We start from the raw sequence: 14,807 nt of genomic DNA, 5'->3' as shown, positions 1-14,807 counted from the left end.
GCTATATGGAGCTATAAATCAAATCAAATCCAATGTTATTTGTCACATACACATGGTTAGCAGATGTTAATGCGAGTGTAGCGAAATGCTTGTGCTTCTAGTTCCGACAATGCAGTAATAACCAACAAGTAATCTAGCTAACAATTCCAAAACTACTACCTTATAGACACAAGTGTAAGGGGATAGGAATATGTACATAAAGATATATGCGTGAGTGATGGTACAGAGCGGCATAGGCAAGATACAGTAGATGGTATCGAGTGCAGTATATACATATGAGATGAGTATGTAAACAAAGTGGCATAGTTAAAGTGGCTAATGATACATGTATTACATAAAGATGCAGTAGATGATATAGAGTACAGTATATACGTATACATATGAGATGAATAATGTAGGGTATGTAAACATTATATTAGGTAGCATTGTTTAAAGTGGCTAATGATATATTTTACATCATTTCCCATCAATACCCATTATTAAAGTGGCTGGAGTTGAGTCAGTGTGTTGGCAGCAGCCACTCAATGTTAGTGGTGGCTGTTTAACAGTCTGATGGCCTTGAGATAGAAGCTGTTTTTCAGTCTCTCGGTCCCAGGTTTGATGCACCTGTACTGACCTCGCCTTCTGGATGATAGCGGGGTGAACATGCAGTGGCTTGGGTGGTTGTTGTCCTTGATGATCTTTATGGCCTTCCTGTGACATCGGGTGGTGTAGGTGTCCTGGAGGGCAGGTAGTTTGCCCCGGGTGATGCGTTGTGCAAACCTCACTATCCTCTAGAGAGCCTTACGGTTGTGGGCGGAGCAGTTGCCGTACCAGGCGGTGATACAGCCCGACAGGATGCTCTCAATTGTGCATCTGTAGAAGTTTCTTCAGCCTCCTGAGGTTGAAGAGGCGCTGCTGCGTCTTCTTCACGATGCTGTCTGTGTGGGTGGACCAATTCAGTTTGTCTGTGATGTGTACGCCGAGGAACTTAACTTTACTACCCTCTCCACTACTGTCCCATCAATGTGGATAGGGGGGTGTTCCCTCTGCTGTTTCCTGAAGTCCACAATCATCTCCTTAGTTTTGTTGACGTTGAGTGTAAGGTTATTTTCCTGACACCACACCCCTCACCTCCTCCCTGTAGGCCGTCTCGTCGTTGTTGGTAATCAAGCCTACCACTGTTGTGTCGTCCGCAAACTTGATGATTGAGTTGGAGGCGTGCGTGGCCACGCAGTCGTGGGTGAACAGGGAGTACAGGAGAGGGCTCAGAACGCACCCTTGTGGGGCCCCAGTGTTGAGGATCAGCGGGGTGGAAATGTTGTTGCCTACCCTCACCACCTGGGGGCGGCCCGTCAGGAAGTCCAGTACCCAGTTGCACAGGGTGGGGTTGAGACCCAGGGTCTCGAGCTTGATGATGAGCTTAGAGGGCACTGTGGTGTTAAATGCCGAGCTGTAGTCGATGAACAGCATTCTCACATAGGTATTCCTCTTGTCCAGATGGGTTAGGGCAGTGTGCAGTGTGGTTGAGATTGCATCGTCTGTGGACCTATTTGGGCGGTAAGCAAATGGGAGTGGGTCTAGGGTGTCAGGTAGGGTGGAGGTGATATGGTCCTTGACTAGTCTCTCAAAGCACTTCATGATGACGGAAGTGAGTGCTACGGGGCGGTAGTCGTTTAGCTCAGTTACCTTAGCTTTCTTGGGAACAGGAACAATGGTGGCCCTCTTGAAGCATGTGGGAACAACAGACTGGGATAGGGATTGATTGAATATGTCCGTAAACACACCAGCCAGCTGGTCTGCGCATGCTCTGAGGGCGCGGCTGGGGATGCCGTCTGGGCCTGCAGCCTTGCGAGGGTTGACACGTTTAAATGTTTTCCTCACGCCGGCTGCAGTGAAGGAGAGTCCGAATGTTTTAGTTGCGGGCCGTGTCAGTGGCACTGTATTGTCCTCAAAGCGGGCAAAGAAGTTATTTAGTCTGCCTGGGAGCAAGACATCCTGGTCCGTGACTGGGCTGGTTTTCTTTTTGTAATCCGTGATTGACTGTAGACCCTGCCACATACCTCTTGTGTCTGAGCCGTTGAATTGAGATTCTACTTTGTCTCTATACTGACGCTTAGCTTGTTTGATTGCCTTGCGGAGGGAATAGTTACACTGTTTGTATTCTGTCATGTTTCCGGTCACCTTGCCCTGATTAAAAGCAGTGGTTCGGGCTTTCAGTTTCACGCGAATGCTGCCATCAATCCATGGTTTCTGGTTTGGGAATGTTTTAATCGTTGCTATGGAAACGACATATTCAATGCACGTTCTAATGAACTCGCTCACCGAATCAGCGTATTCGTCAATGTTGTTGTCTGACGCAATACGAAACATATCCCAGTCCACGTGATGGAAGCAGTCTTGGAGTGTGGAATCAGATTGGTCGGACCAGCGTTGAACAGATCTCAGCGCGGGAGCTTCTTGTTTTAGTTTCTGTCTGTAGGCAGGGATCAACAAAATGGAGTCGTGGTCAGCTTTTCCGAAAGGAGGGAAGGGCCTTATATGCGTCGCGGAAGTTAGAATCGCAGTGATCCAAGGTTTTTCCAGCCCTGGTTGCGCAATCGATATGCTGATAAAATTTAGGGAGTTATAGGGAGCTTTATGGAGCTATAGGGAGTTATGGAGCTATAGGGAGCTATAAGGGGCTATAGGGAGTTATAGGGAGCTTTATGGAGCTATAGGGAGCTATATGGAGCTATAGGGAGTTATGGAGCTGTAGGGAGCTATAGGGTGCTATAGGGAGTTATGGAGCTATAGGGAGTTATGGAGCTATAGGGTGCTATAGGGAGTTATGGAGCTGTAGGGAGCTATAGGGAGTTATGGAGCTATAGGGAGTTATGGAGCTGTAGGGAGCTATAGGGAGTTATGGAGCTATAGGGAGCTATAGTGAGCTATAGGGAGCTATAGGGAGTTATGGAGCTATAGGGAGCTATAGTGAGCTATAGGGAGCTATAGGGAGTTATGGAGCTATAGGGAGCTATAGTGAGCTATAGGGAGCTAAGGCTATGTAATAAAGTCATACAGTGAGGGGGCATTTGTATGGTATACATTATATTAGTTTAAATACAATGCCCCCAGCTGTGCTTATCCTGGGCAGGTCATAAATATAGTAGAAGAGTGTGTTTAGTAGGGGCCTAGTGGGGAAAATGCCGAGGAGACAGATGTTGGTTAAGGAGTAATGGAGAAGGTGTGCTCAGAAGAAAAGCAACTGGAGTAATTCTGTAATCAGGACATGGTGGTACTAAAAAGCTCTTAAACCCCCTTATAAATCCTATGACGTCATTAGTGGAAGTGCACCACCATGCCTAAGGTGTGTACACTAAATCAAATCACATTTTATTTGTCACATGCTTCGTAAACAACAGGTATAGACTAACAGTAAAATGCTTACTTACCAACAATGTAGAAAGAAACTTTTAAAAATAATATAAAGTTAAAAGCACAAGGAATAAAATACACAATGAGTAACGATAACTTGGCTATATACGCAGGTTACCAGTACTGAGTCGATGTGCAGGGGTATGAGGTCATTGGGGTAGATATGTACATATAGGTAGGGGTAAAGTGAATAGGTAACAGGATAGATAATAAGCAGTAGCAGCAGGGTATGTGATGAGTCAAAATAGTTAGTGCAATACAGATAATCCAGGTAGATATTTGGTTAACTATTTAAATAACTATTTAGCAGTCGTATGGCTTGAGGGTAGAAGCTGTTCAGTGTCCTGTTGGTTCCAGACTTGGTGCAATGGTACTACTTGCCATGCGGTAGCACAGAGAACAGTCTATGACTTAGTCTATGACTAGAGTCCAGCTCTAGATAATATAACTAGACCATTACTTAGGTTCAGAGTGGTTTGCTGAGAAAGGGTGTATTGGCCCTGGTCAAAAGTAGTGCACTATAATGGGAATAGGGTGCCATTTGGGACGCACATGTACCTAGATAGGGGCAGCCAGGAGAGAAGAGTCTGTACTGCCAGGACATGTTCCTATCCTCAGAACACAACCAGCCTGCTGTGCTGAGCCTTCCAGTAAACGGATCTAGGAGAACAGTGAAGAACAATGTGTTGTTTCATGTGGGTCGGGAGGACCGGTAACTCCTCCTCCTCCTACACGCACATGCACACACACACGTGCACGCACGCACGCGCACACACACACGTGCACGTACGCACACACACGCACGCACGCACGCACGCACGCACGCACACACACACACACACACACACACACACGCACGCACGCACACACGCATACATACACGCACGCACGCATACATGCATACATACATACATACATACATACATACATACATACATACATACATACATACATACATACATACATACACATAGACACACACACACACTACCCCCTAGGTACATAATTACCTCAGGCTGTCCTGGAAATCTCTCCTTCCTGGCTCCGGACCAGGACTTGACTGAAAACAGGCTGCTAACCCGACCACATCTCTAACTAGGAACCCCTATGGCCTTATACGTTTCTGGGCTAATTGTGTCCCACGTAATCCCCGGGCCTCTTCCCCTTAAAAACATAGAAAATGAGTTCCGTCTGAGAGAATGTAACCACAACTCTGGAACTTGTCTGTCTCTGTCCTGATTGTGTACTAGGGTTATGGTTTAGGTTAGAGGCATATCTGCATCTATTATTCTATTCTTAACAACATCTCAGAACATCTCAAGTTATTTGTATATAGAAAACTCCTCATGGAGGACAAGAACCGAAGTGTACCTCTGGACATTTATGTCTTTGCCTAGTTGTTACTGCATGTTCGCGTGACCAGTCATTACACTGCAGTAATTCAAGGAAATAAAATAGAGCTGTGACTCTAGAGGGTTTGTTTCCTGTTTAGGAGGGTTTAGAGTTAGTTTTTCGTTCAGATTATGGTGGTTAAAAGATTTAGACCAAAGTGAAGTAGAACACTAAATAGAAGTTAATGGTTGCCTTAATGAGTCCTTATTAAAATGGATTGTATCATTAAAATTGCCCTGGCTAAATGCAACTGACTTCTCAACAACAAACCCCTTGGGAAGACTAATGATAAATGCAGTGTATGAAGTAATACTGTACCATGAATATAATAACGGTGTATATCTGTGTCCTCTATTCCAGCCTAATCTTCACAGTCACATTCTGGAGCGGACACACTCTTCCTACTCTCTACCTGGTAAAATGTCTAAACCTTAATCTTCTGAACTTCCTTTTCTACTGCTTGGTCTTTATTTCTGGGCCTCACTTGGCCTATGTATGTTATATTGGGTTTGCATGGCAAATGGACCTGCATGTGTCTGTCTCTATAAGTTTCCTTAATTTTGTTGCCAGTGAACATGTCCATTTCAGTGACTGAGACTGACTGTGTCTGTCTGTGTCTCAGACTTCAGCATGGCTGGCCCCAGTGTAGGGGTATGTGACTCTCCCTCAGGGCCCACTGGTGGAGGAGACTTCTTCAGCCCAGCAGACATGACTTCACCTGCAGGGAGACCTCTATTACGCTCCCAGTCTTTCCAAAACGCCCCAGGTACTGTATTGTAAGGACCCACCTCTCCTCCTCTTCCTCCTCCCCATGGTCCCATGTGAAGAGGCATTGTTTACTCTTCACAGAAGGAAAACTGTTGTAGACTGAGGTTGCTTCACAAATGGCACCCTGTTACCTTCAAGGCACTACTACCAGAGCCTGGTCAAAAGTAGTGCACTATTATGGGAATAGGATGCCATTTAATATATAATATAATATATATGCCATTTAGCAGACGCTTTTATCCAAAGCGACTTACAGTCATGTGTGCATATATTCTACGTATGGGTGGTCCCGGGGATCGAACCCACTACCCTGGCGTTACAAGCGCCATGCTCTACCAACTGAGCTACAGAAGGACGTCTGCATTTGGGATGCAGACAGGGATTTGTTTGGAATTAGAACATCAATGGAGTGAGGAAGGACTTTTTTGACATTTGAAGAGTCTGAAATTGAAAACGTGTGTATTCATCACAAGTCTTTAGTTTAGTTGAGAACCCTACAGTGGAGACTAGCCAGAGATATTGATAACTCTTCAGGGACTTTTCAGGACACCATAACATTCTTCATTCATTGATTTGACATTTAATTCAACAATGGCTCTACAGTTATGGACCAACACGACTCCCGACACTGAAGTAAACAAGCCACTAACATGTCAATGGGATGGAAATATACTGTAGGTTAGGCAACTATAAATGTGGCGGAGAGCCAAAAGGCATTGCGAAACCGGACTGTGCCGTGGCTGTGTCCAGCAGAGAATAGAGACAACTGGGGAGGGAGGGAGATATACTTCAGATGGTCACCAAGTCTTTAGCTAGTGGGGGTGGAGGGGCAGTTGTATGTTCTTTAATTGAAGTCAAATGCTTCCTTCTCTTGCAGTGGGAGTTTTGGAGGAGACTTTCTTGAAAAGTGTGTGTGTGTGCGTGTGTGCTGGCAAACAGATGTTGCAGAGAATCATACTGTAGTACAAGTTAGGCCAGAAAAGCTTATGCTTCACAGTGAGAGCATTCACATCTCAAAAAGAGGCTAAAAGCGCTCTTCAAGTGAAGTAATTACCCAAGAGGCCCTAGGGCAAGGCTGGCGCCGCACCACTGAGGCACAGACCTGGGGTGTGAGGTGCAGGGATGGTTAGTCAGAGCCATGCAAATCTCCTGACAATACCAAGAAAGGAGTCTGAGGAGGGAGGGGTTTTATGACTGTGTTGGGCCCGGTTTGTGTTCTTCTCTGCCAAGATCAGGATGAGTCCCAAATGGCACTCTATTCCCTAAATAGTGTATTACTTTGACCAGGGCAAATAGGGTGCCATTTGGGATGCATACATAACAGTGCATGCCCCTACATACAACCAACCGCTCCGGCTATCAGGGCCTTTATGCAATGAAATCATCATCCGAGCTCTCTTAAACAGGGATTTTGTTAGACAAAACCCTACCATGGAAACCATTTTTATACCGCACATGAGGAATTAATTTTCTAAATGTCTGATGTCACTTGGCAGTGGGGCGGAAGGATCGACAAGACAATCCAAAATCTGAGAGAGAGATGGAGCAATAATATAATTGACTCTTTTACAACCTAGGGGATTCTGCTAGTAAATGTCTCTCGAGACGTTGGCATAAGGGTTTGTGTGAGGACACTGTAAAGAACCCATTAAGGTTTTGTAAGGCGTTCCTTTTACATAAGTGGTTTTTCTGAGTTAGGTCATGTTATGTTGTTTTGTGTCTACCAATCAGTCACCACACATGAAGTTCCCTCTCAGGAAATAAAAGTTTTGAATGAAATAATAATAACTAACATGTATTGTTATGTTTTGTTTCTATGTTCCAGGTTCTCCTCACTACTACTACCACCACCCAGCCTCCATGTACTCCTCAGAGCCCCCCCCAGCAGCAGCAACACCAGCAGTACTACCACATACCCCCCTTCATGGGCCACACACACTTCCCCTTCCCCTACCCAGTGAACCCAGGTGCCCCCAAACCAGTGGGGTCCCATCCTTCCCTCACACGGGTCGCCAGCAACCCCACGTTCCCCTCCGTCCTCTCCCCAGCCCCAGGCTCCCCCGGCGGCCCCCACTCTGATGCTCCGAGCCCCTCTGAGTACAGCGGTGAGGGGAACCCCCTGACCCTCCCTCCTCACCCCCAGAACCCCAACATGTGGCCCTCCCACACACAGCCCCTCTTCTCCCTGGCCAATGTAATCTCCATGGCAATGAGCATGGCTCAATCCTTCATCCCTGCCAACAGCCTGGCTAACCAGGGGATGCCCTCTATAGCAGGCTTCCACCCCCAGCTAACCCACCCTCAGTCTGTCTACTCGTCCGTCTACTCCCCCCCACTACCAAACTGCTCCAGTGGAGCTCCCTTACACCCAGGGTGGGACTCCTGGCCAAGGGCAGCAACACAGTGTCTACCAGGGCCCAGACACTCCACCACAGATGCAGAGGGATGGCTCAGTGTCTGTGTACTCTCAAAATGGACACCCCGGCTGGCAGCATAATCACATATCTCCCCCTACGATGGGCTACAACAGCCCACAGATGGTATCACAGCAAGCAGCATCCAGCCCTCTATGCCATTTACAGAATAGTTCCCAGGGGTCCTACATGGTTCCTCAGGACCAGTCTGATGTGTCCAGCTGTGCGTCAGGGTCTGATCTGTCCCCTTCGTCCCCAGACAGCCCGGAGAGCACAGTAAGCTACCAGCCAGCCCATACATGACTGTCTGACAGTGAGAAGTAATGCCATTCTGACAAGTATTGTCCCCCCTCCCCCTTCTCTTTTCCCAAGTTATCATCGTTCAGCTCAACCACACCAATGTCGAGACCTACGGTGCCTGAGATGAGCGCCAGTACTCCCAAGCCCAGACTATCCCCCAGTTACACAGGTAAGATTCACAGTGACTTTCCCCTCTCTACTTCTACACTAGCTGTATTCTGTATTGTACCGGCCCTTACCTAAGCTTACTGTTGATGGTAGGAGATGGGTTGGGGAGGATGCTGGCAGACCTTTGTTGCTTCTGTTAGCACACTAAACAAATGCAGAGTACACACTCCAGACACACACACACATACAAAAACACACACACTCCAGACATACACAGACACTCAACGAGGCCTGTTTTATGTTGTATTTGGTCTAAATAAGGCCTGATGACTGTGTTAGGGCCAATTGGCTCTTCCTGTTGTTTTCAGTTCTGTTTTGTGTTTTATCCTGTCCACATCAGTGTTTGGTGACATTATCACCTATAAGCACTAGCAGTGCCTCGGGATCTGTTGCGTAACCACATGTCTGGATGGAATGTTCCATTGAATAAGGGACCAATAGGTAGGTGTGATAATACCCCCGCCTACCAGTATTGACCAGTTAGAACCCACTGGGTACAGACGTCAATTCAACGTCTATTCCACATTGGTTGAACGTAATTTGGTTGAAATTACGTGGAAACAACGTTGATTCAACCAGTGTGTAACCAGTGGGAAGATTTGCCCAGCAGAAATGACCAATCAGAAGGATTCCACGCTCGTTACAGGCCTCTCCTCCCACATCCTCCCCACCTGTCTGTGTTCACACCCCCACCCCAACCAGCTCCAGTACCCGAGCAACCCAACCCAGCCCATTTCGCTCAACAGACTGACAGAACAGGCTCTGTTTTTGAGAAATCCCAGGGCCACATTCAGCAGAAAATAATTGTTTTCAAACCGTGTAGAGTAGTTACACCTAGTGCCAGACCTCCGCTAGCTCTTGCTTCCCACCCATTTATGGCACCATGAACACAACCAGATGTTGGCAGTAGATATGGCAGATGGATTGGTTTTTCTGACAGAAAGTTTTGAAACTAAGGCCATGGTTCTATCCGATCCCTGGTAGATCCGCGTAACAGCACGCTTGACATTTAAAGTGCATTTCAGATTGAGATGACATTATGCATTTGAATCAATTTGAAAGTACGAGTCAATGTTAATGGAAAATTATATCACTACTGGAACAGAATGTAAACACAAACTGCAGATTTTGAAAAAAATAATTATCACTGTGATGATATTAATCATAAACCTCCTCCACCACACAGATCCCCCGCCTGCTGCCGTCACAGTGGGTCGTTTCCAGGTCACCCCTAGCATGGAGATCCCTGTGCCTGCTGCACCAGATGGACAAGGCTCTAACCCCACCAGGCCCAAGTCAGTGGGCAGCTCCTCCCCAGGTCGAACCAGGCCCAAGTCAGTAGGCAGTTCTACCCTTGGCCCCACCAGGCCCAAGTCAGTGGGCAGCTCTACCCCAGGCCCCACCAGGCCCAAGTCAGTGGGCAGCTCTACCCCAGGCCCCACCATGCCCAAGTCAGTGGGCAAATCCACCCCAGGCCCCACCAGGCCCAAGTCAGTGGGCAGCTCCACGACAGGCTCCACCAGGCCCAAGTCAGTGGGGAGCTCCACCCCAGGCCCCACCAGGCCCAAGTCAGTGTGCAGCTCCACCCCAGGCCCCACCAGACCCAAGTCAGTGGGCAGCTCCAACCCAGGCCCCACAAGGCCCAAGTCAGTGGGCAGCTCTACCACCTCCGAGAGCAGCACAGAGGAGCAGGGGCGGGCAGAAACCAGCCTGAACACCCCCCTCACTCTCTCCCCCCCAGACCGACACCTCCCTGTGGAGGAGGACCGGGAGGTCCAGGTAGGGTGGGCCGGGACCAAAGAGCTGCAGAAGGAAGAGGAGGAGGAAGAAGAAGGGGAAGAAGATGATGAGGAGAAGAAAGAGCAGCAGATAGTAAGGAGGAGGAGTGTGTGTAGTCTCAGTCTGATAGGTACGTCTGCAGACAGCGGCCTGTCCGTCACGGTGGTGGATTCAGAGGGGTGTGGCCTGTGGGAGGGAGGTGCAGGGAGCCCTACCTACAACTCGGCCCTGCACCACTTGTGGCTGAGCTACAGCCGCAACTTCACGTACATGAGCAGTGACGACTCGGAGAGCGAGGACGAGGACATGCGGGAGGAGTTGCAGGTGATGAGGGAGAAGTGAGTGTTTCACCTTCAGCATCTCTCCAGTTATTTACCCATTTTCCTTCCAGATCGATTTAGGGTTTGAATCCAAGTTTGATTACTTTGAATTCAACTTGCATCTCAACTATTCCAAATCACTTAAACAAGTCCTCAGAGTTCTCACCTATCTGTTTCTATGTCTCTCTTTCTCTCTCTCTCAGACACTTGGTGCAGGTGCAGAGTCTCCAGGCCACCCAGAAGAGGGAAATTGAGGAGCTGTATGAGAGGATGGGGAAGGTTCCCCCTGCGGGGATTGTCTCACCTGCCGCCATGCTCTCCAGTCGCCATCGCCGTATCTCTAAGGAGAGGAGTTACCCCTCCACCTCCCGCAGAAACAGCCTGCAGCGCCTAGACATGCTCCCCCTCCAAGGTATCATCAGGAGGAACTCTCTGGGTGGCAGCAACAGCAGCAGCAGCTCTCTGGAGAAGCCTTCTAAAGGGGTGACCTTTGCTTCCGATGTCAGTAGAATGGTTAGAGTTCTCTCATTATGTCTTTATTTACTGTACACAGAGCATGGCCATGATTCAATTAGAGGTGCATTATCTGTTGTGTAATGTGCTTGTCTACAACGCACCTCTGATTGAATCACGATCCATATCTTACATTTATTTTGCTGTCTAAAATCTAAGTTTATCTGGAAATCATGATGTGCAATGCACGATGCTCTACAGATTTAATCATTGCATCTCCTTGTCTCCTCTCTCACCAGTAAGAATCTTCAGCCATGCTTGCTGTAGAATAAGCCGACTACCTCATCTAAAATGTGACTGAAATAATCATGCCCATCCTGCTGGAGGAAAGAACTGACGTCACCTCTAAACCCTTTATCTGGGCCCCCATTGGAGGAGACTAACCTAGATCCCCCAGAAACCAGGAAGCTCCTCTGCTGATCCAATAGTCACAGGGTTAATCATAGGTCACAGGTCCGTCAGAGGTCGCTGAGCCCTCTGCTATGAAGGGGCAACAGAACCTTTGTCATCCTCTGTCAGTCACCCCCAAGAGAAGCTTGCCAGATTCAACGGTTCAGTGCAACATACCCGTTCTAGGATGCCACCAGAGCAGTGTTTAAAGTGAGATGGTCAAAAGTTTCAAAACGTCCTCAGCTAATGCATATAAAAGGCTCACAATAGTGCTAGCCCAAGTAGTGCACCATCATTCTTCATACTATGCAATGCTAGTGAGAAACGTGCGATCATTGTACATAGCGCCTTAATGATCAGCTGTATTCCTGCCTTGTAGCCACTGAGCGGTAAGGGTTGTTCCAGCTACAATATTGGGATCATGCGATCGAGGCCAAGGCTATTGATCATTATTTTCCTGCTTATCGGACTGTCGCACACATTTTTATTGCGAGCAGTGGAGTGAGATGAAGCTCAGTAACTCTCGCTGTGTTTCAGATGATTCACTCTCCTCTTTGCACATTTGACTGTCTGTTTGCAATCTGTTGATGCTGACTGTAGCTCGCTACTGCCCTCTAGAGTCGGACTACGGAAGTCCAGATATGTTGTTATAGTTTTAGTAACTCATGCCTGTTTTCCAATGTACAATAGTGATGCAACAATATTTCTGATGAATTCAACAGATTTATGAAGGACGACTGTTGTCAATGTGTAAAAAGATGTGAACATAGGTGTTAAAAGATGTTAGGCAGTACCTTATATACAATTATAGTGAGCATTTATCAATAAAATGCAACACAATGACAAGTAGCTTTTCAAACAACCATATACAGTACTATAGGTAGACCAACAACACTGAAGTCCTTTAGGTGTCAGTCTTTCCAGAATATTTCAGAATTTCACGTGTTCATATGAAATATAAAAAGGCTATACAGTAAGAAGCTAGGCACAATACAGCTCTATAAATGACAAATACCCAAGACTAAAACTACTTAAAAAACAAATCAAGTTAAATTATTGCCAAATCATCCACATCGATTAAAAAAAATAAGGCAATTTATGGTTGATGATTTTCAACTCTCCTGTCTTTTTAGCTGAGACTATATTTTCTCCCCAAATAATCAAACATAGGTCTAGACTACTGGTTCTCAGCATGATTGTAAATGTGTAAATATGAAATAATGCATTTGTAAATTACTTTTACAAATGAATCAAAGACATTTTGGCAAGCTACTTTTCTTGTGCAAACACATTGACAATGATAAACCTTGCTGCAATAAACCAGGCACCCTATGCACTTTAGTCAATTCTACTTTAGTAGGAACTCATCACACTTTTTGGTAAAGTAAGTAGCATATTTATATGCACTAGTGGGGAAGAGTACAACTACCCTAACAAATGAATTAAACTGTGAGCCCATATTAGTGATTACCTTAAATACACATATGGAATTCTATTGCAATGATCCTCTTAAGATTTATATTTAAAGAAAGAAAAAGTGAATGCATGTATGATTGTTGGTTGATTGTATTGCTTTAACATACAAAGCTGCTGTCCTGCCATGCTCAATCTGTGCCTTGTCCTTGCAATGTCTTATTTTATATTTTTACTCTGTAGCTTTGGTGGCTACAACATAGTCTGTAACTCATATTTTGACATAAATACAGTTGAAATAATGAGTGTTCCTCTCAGCTGCCGTACTACTTTAGCAATATCAGTGTATGAAACATTACACTGACCTTGCTATAAGATGTCATTTATTGTTGTGAAAAAACAAATACAATATAACAAATGTACAACTCAATCCTTTATCAACATAAATATATTTCAATATAAATGTGTTTCTTTGTCTCAGTTGAGCTGTTCTAATTCCACCTATTTCAAGGCCACTGTAGAATTAACATTACTGATATAGGTTGAATTAGTTTTATAGTTTGGGAGAAATCTTTTGATGCTCATTTGAAGGGAATACAAATAATTTTACACAAGTGCCTACTCGTTGGGAAGAAAAGGAAAAAGAATAGGGTCATGTTCAATGGGGCACTTAACAGAAACCATTTAAATAAATGTTGCCATCCGCTTGGTGCCTAATGAACAAGACCCAGGATCCTGAAATTATAAGGGGGTAATCGGGGGCAATAGATAATTCTTTCTACAGGCAAGCATGTTTAATCACCATGAAGACGCTTAAGTCAGCAACACAACAACATAAAAGTCTATATACCAGAGCAAAACAGGGCCCGATGCTGCCTTGACAGTGGCTAGCAGTGGAATAAGATGTAGCACCAGCATTTGTCAGCATAAGTCCCTTCCAGTGCAAGTAGGCATACAGGCGATAAGATCAGTGGCACACCACACAGTCGATCTGAGCTCAGTCCATCTGACCATTAAGTCAGTTGGCGCCTGTCTTTGCCCCCCCCATCCTCGCGACCTTGGCCTCCTCATCCAGCTCATCCATAATCTTCTCCTGTTTCACTGAGTAAAACGTGTAGCCATCTAGGAGGAGCAAAGTCAAGGCAAATGTGCTGACAGAGGCAAGGTGTGTGCTGGGTATGAAGCTATAGTCGAGCGTAGCTACATAAACACAAGGATGAACGTTATCATCATCATCAACATACATTTATGGCAGACATGTTTTACACTCATCACCAGCTTTCACTGTAATCAAGTGGCATGTTGAGAGAGCTACTTAGCTAACTGTAGTTAGAACCTTGCTTGGCTACTAGCTAACGTTACATTGTTATCCAATTAGCTAACTTGCTACAGTACATGGCTGTTATGCAAACACATGTCATGCGATTCTTCACCACTACAGCGTGAATTTCATAACCTATCTACAATGACTTACAGCTTCAAGGACATGAATTATGTCTGGTTGACTTGAACTGCTAATGGTTATGGCAACATTACAATGGATCGCTATATCATGCAGTTTAGGGCAAATTAGCTCATGTTACGCAGTTCACCTTTGGTGACTGAGTTTGGCAAGGATACAAATACCCATTACAATGGCTCCGATAGCAAGTCCTGTTGCAATATTACGGCCCCTGAGTTGCTGCGATTTCTTCTTCCATTGCGCGAGCTCCACTTGTCTGATAAAGTAGAATTCGTCCCTGGTAAGATCCTCCTTGTTTGGATCTATCCTCTTTGCAAAAGGGACTTCGGGATCGACTGTCGGTTTCTGGTCAGCCATTTTTGCGACAGCCTGACCTGCTTGTGCAACACTATAATAGCTCCCCCAGAAATTTCCGGTTTCGACGCGAAAGGTTCGTTTAAAAAAAATAGTGTGTCAACCGCCATCTCATGGCAAAATAAAGTACTGCATTTT

The 14,807-nt window shown here is 45.9% G+C and overlaps 2 protein-coding genes across 2 annotated transcripts in view; one reads left to right on the top strand and one right to left on the bottom strand.

Moving 5' to 3' along the window:
* Positions 1 to 13,228, top strand: part of wnk4a (WNK lysine deficient protein kinase 4a) — a 67,402-nt gene extending 54,174 nt beyond the window's left edge. Inside the window, exons 14-21 of the mRNA XM_046354917.1 lie at positions 5,149 to 5,203; positions 5,411 to 5,554; positions 7,382 to 7,631; positions 7,862 to 8,246; positions 8,343 to 8,439; positions 9,625 to 10,555; positions 10,741 to 11,050; positions 11,290 to 13,228. Of these exons, the coding sequence (XP_046210873.1) occupies positions 5,149 to 5,203; positions 5,411 to 5,554; positions 7,382 to 7,631; positions 7,862 to 8,246; positions 8,343 to 8,439; positions 9,625 to 10,555; positions 10,741 to 11,050; positions 11,290 to 11,292 (2,175 nt within the window). The 3' untranslated portion in view covers positions 11,293 to 13,228. The remainder of the gene's footprint in view (positions 1 to 5,148; positions 5,204 to 5,410; positions 5,555 to 7,381; positions 7,632 to 7,861; positions 8,247 to 8,342; positions 8,440 to 9,624; positions 10,556 to 10,740; positions 11,051 to 11,289) is intronic.
* LOC124040244 (cytochrome c oxidase assembly factor 3 homolog, mitochondrial) lies at positions 13,168 to 14,713 on the bottom strand. The gene is made up of 2 exons (XM_046357237.1): positions 14,474 to 14,713; positions 13,168 to 13,975 (listed from the first exon to the last, which is right to left on the bottom strand). Exons 1-2 carry the CDS (start codon positions 14,670 to 14,672, stop codon positions 13,872 to 13,874), a joined length of 303 nt encoding a protein of 100 aa, XP_046213193.1. The 5' UTR covers positions 14,673 to 14,713; the 3' UTR covers positions 13,168 to 13,871.
* Between the last annotated feature and the right edge of the window lie 94 nt (positions 14,714 to 14,807).

This window comes from Oncorhynchus gorbuscha, linkage group LG07, assembly GCF_021184085.1.
Source record: "Oncorhynchus gorbuscha isolate QuinsamMale2020 ecotype Even-year linkage group LG07, OgorEven_v1.0, whole genome shotgun sequence".
Taxonomy (NCBI): domain Eukaryota; kingdom Metazoa; phylum Chordata; class Actinopteri; order Salmoniformes; family Salmonidae; genus Oncorhynchus; species Oncorhynchus gorbuscha.
The sequence above is the reverse complement of the archived record's forward strand: the minus strand, read 5'-3'. Positions and strand labels throughout refer to the sequence as shown.

Coding starts and splice junctions, on each gene's coding strand:
- LOC124040244 (XM_046357237.1), bottom strand. CDS start 14,672: ATGGCTGACCAGAAACCGACAGTCGATCCCGAAGTCCCTTTTGCAAAG. Junction 13,976..14,473: donor AGCCATTGTAATGGGTATTT/GTATCCTTGCCA, acceptor TGCTCCTCCTAG/ATGGCTACACGTTTTACTCA.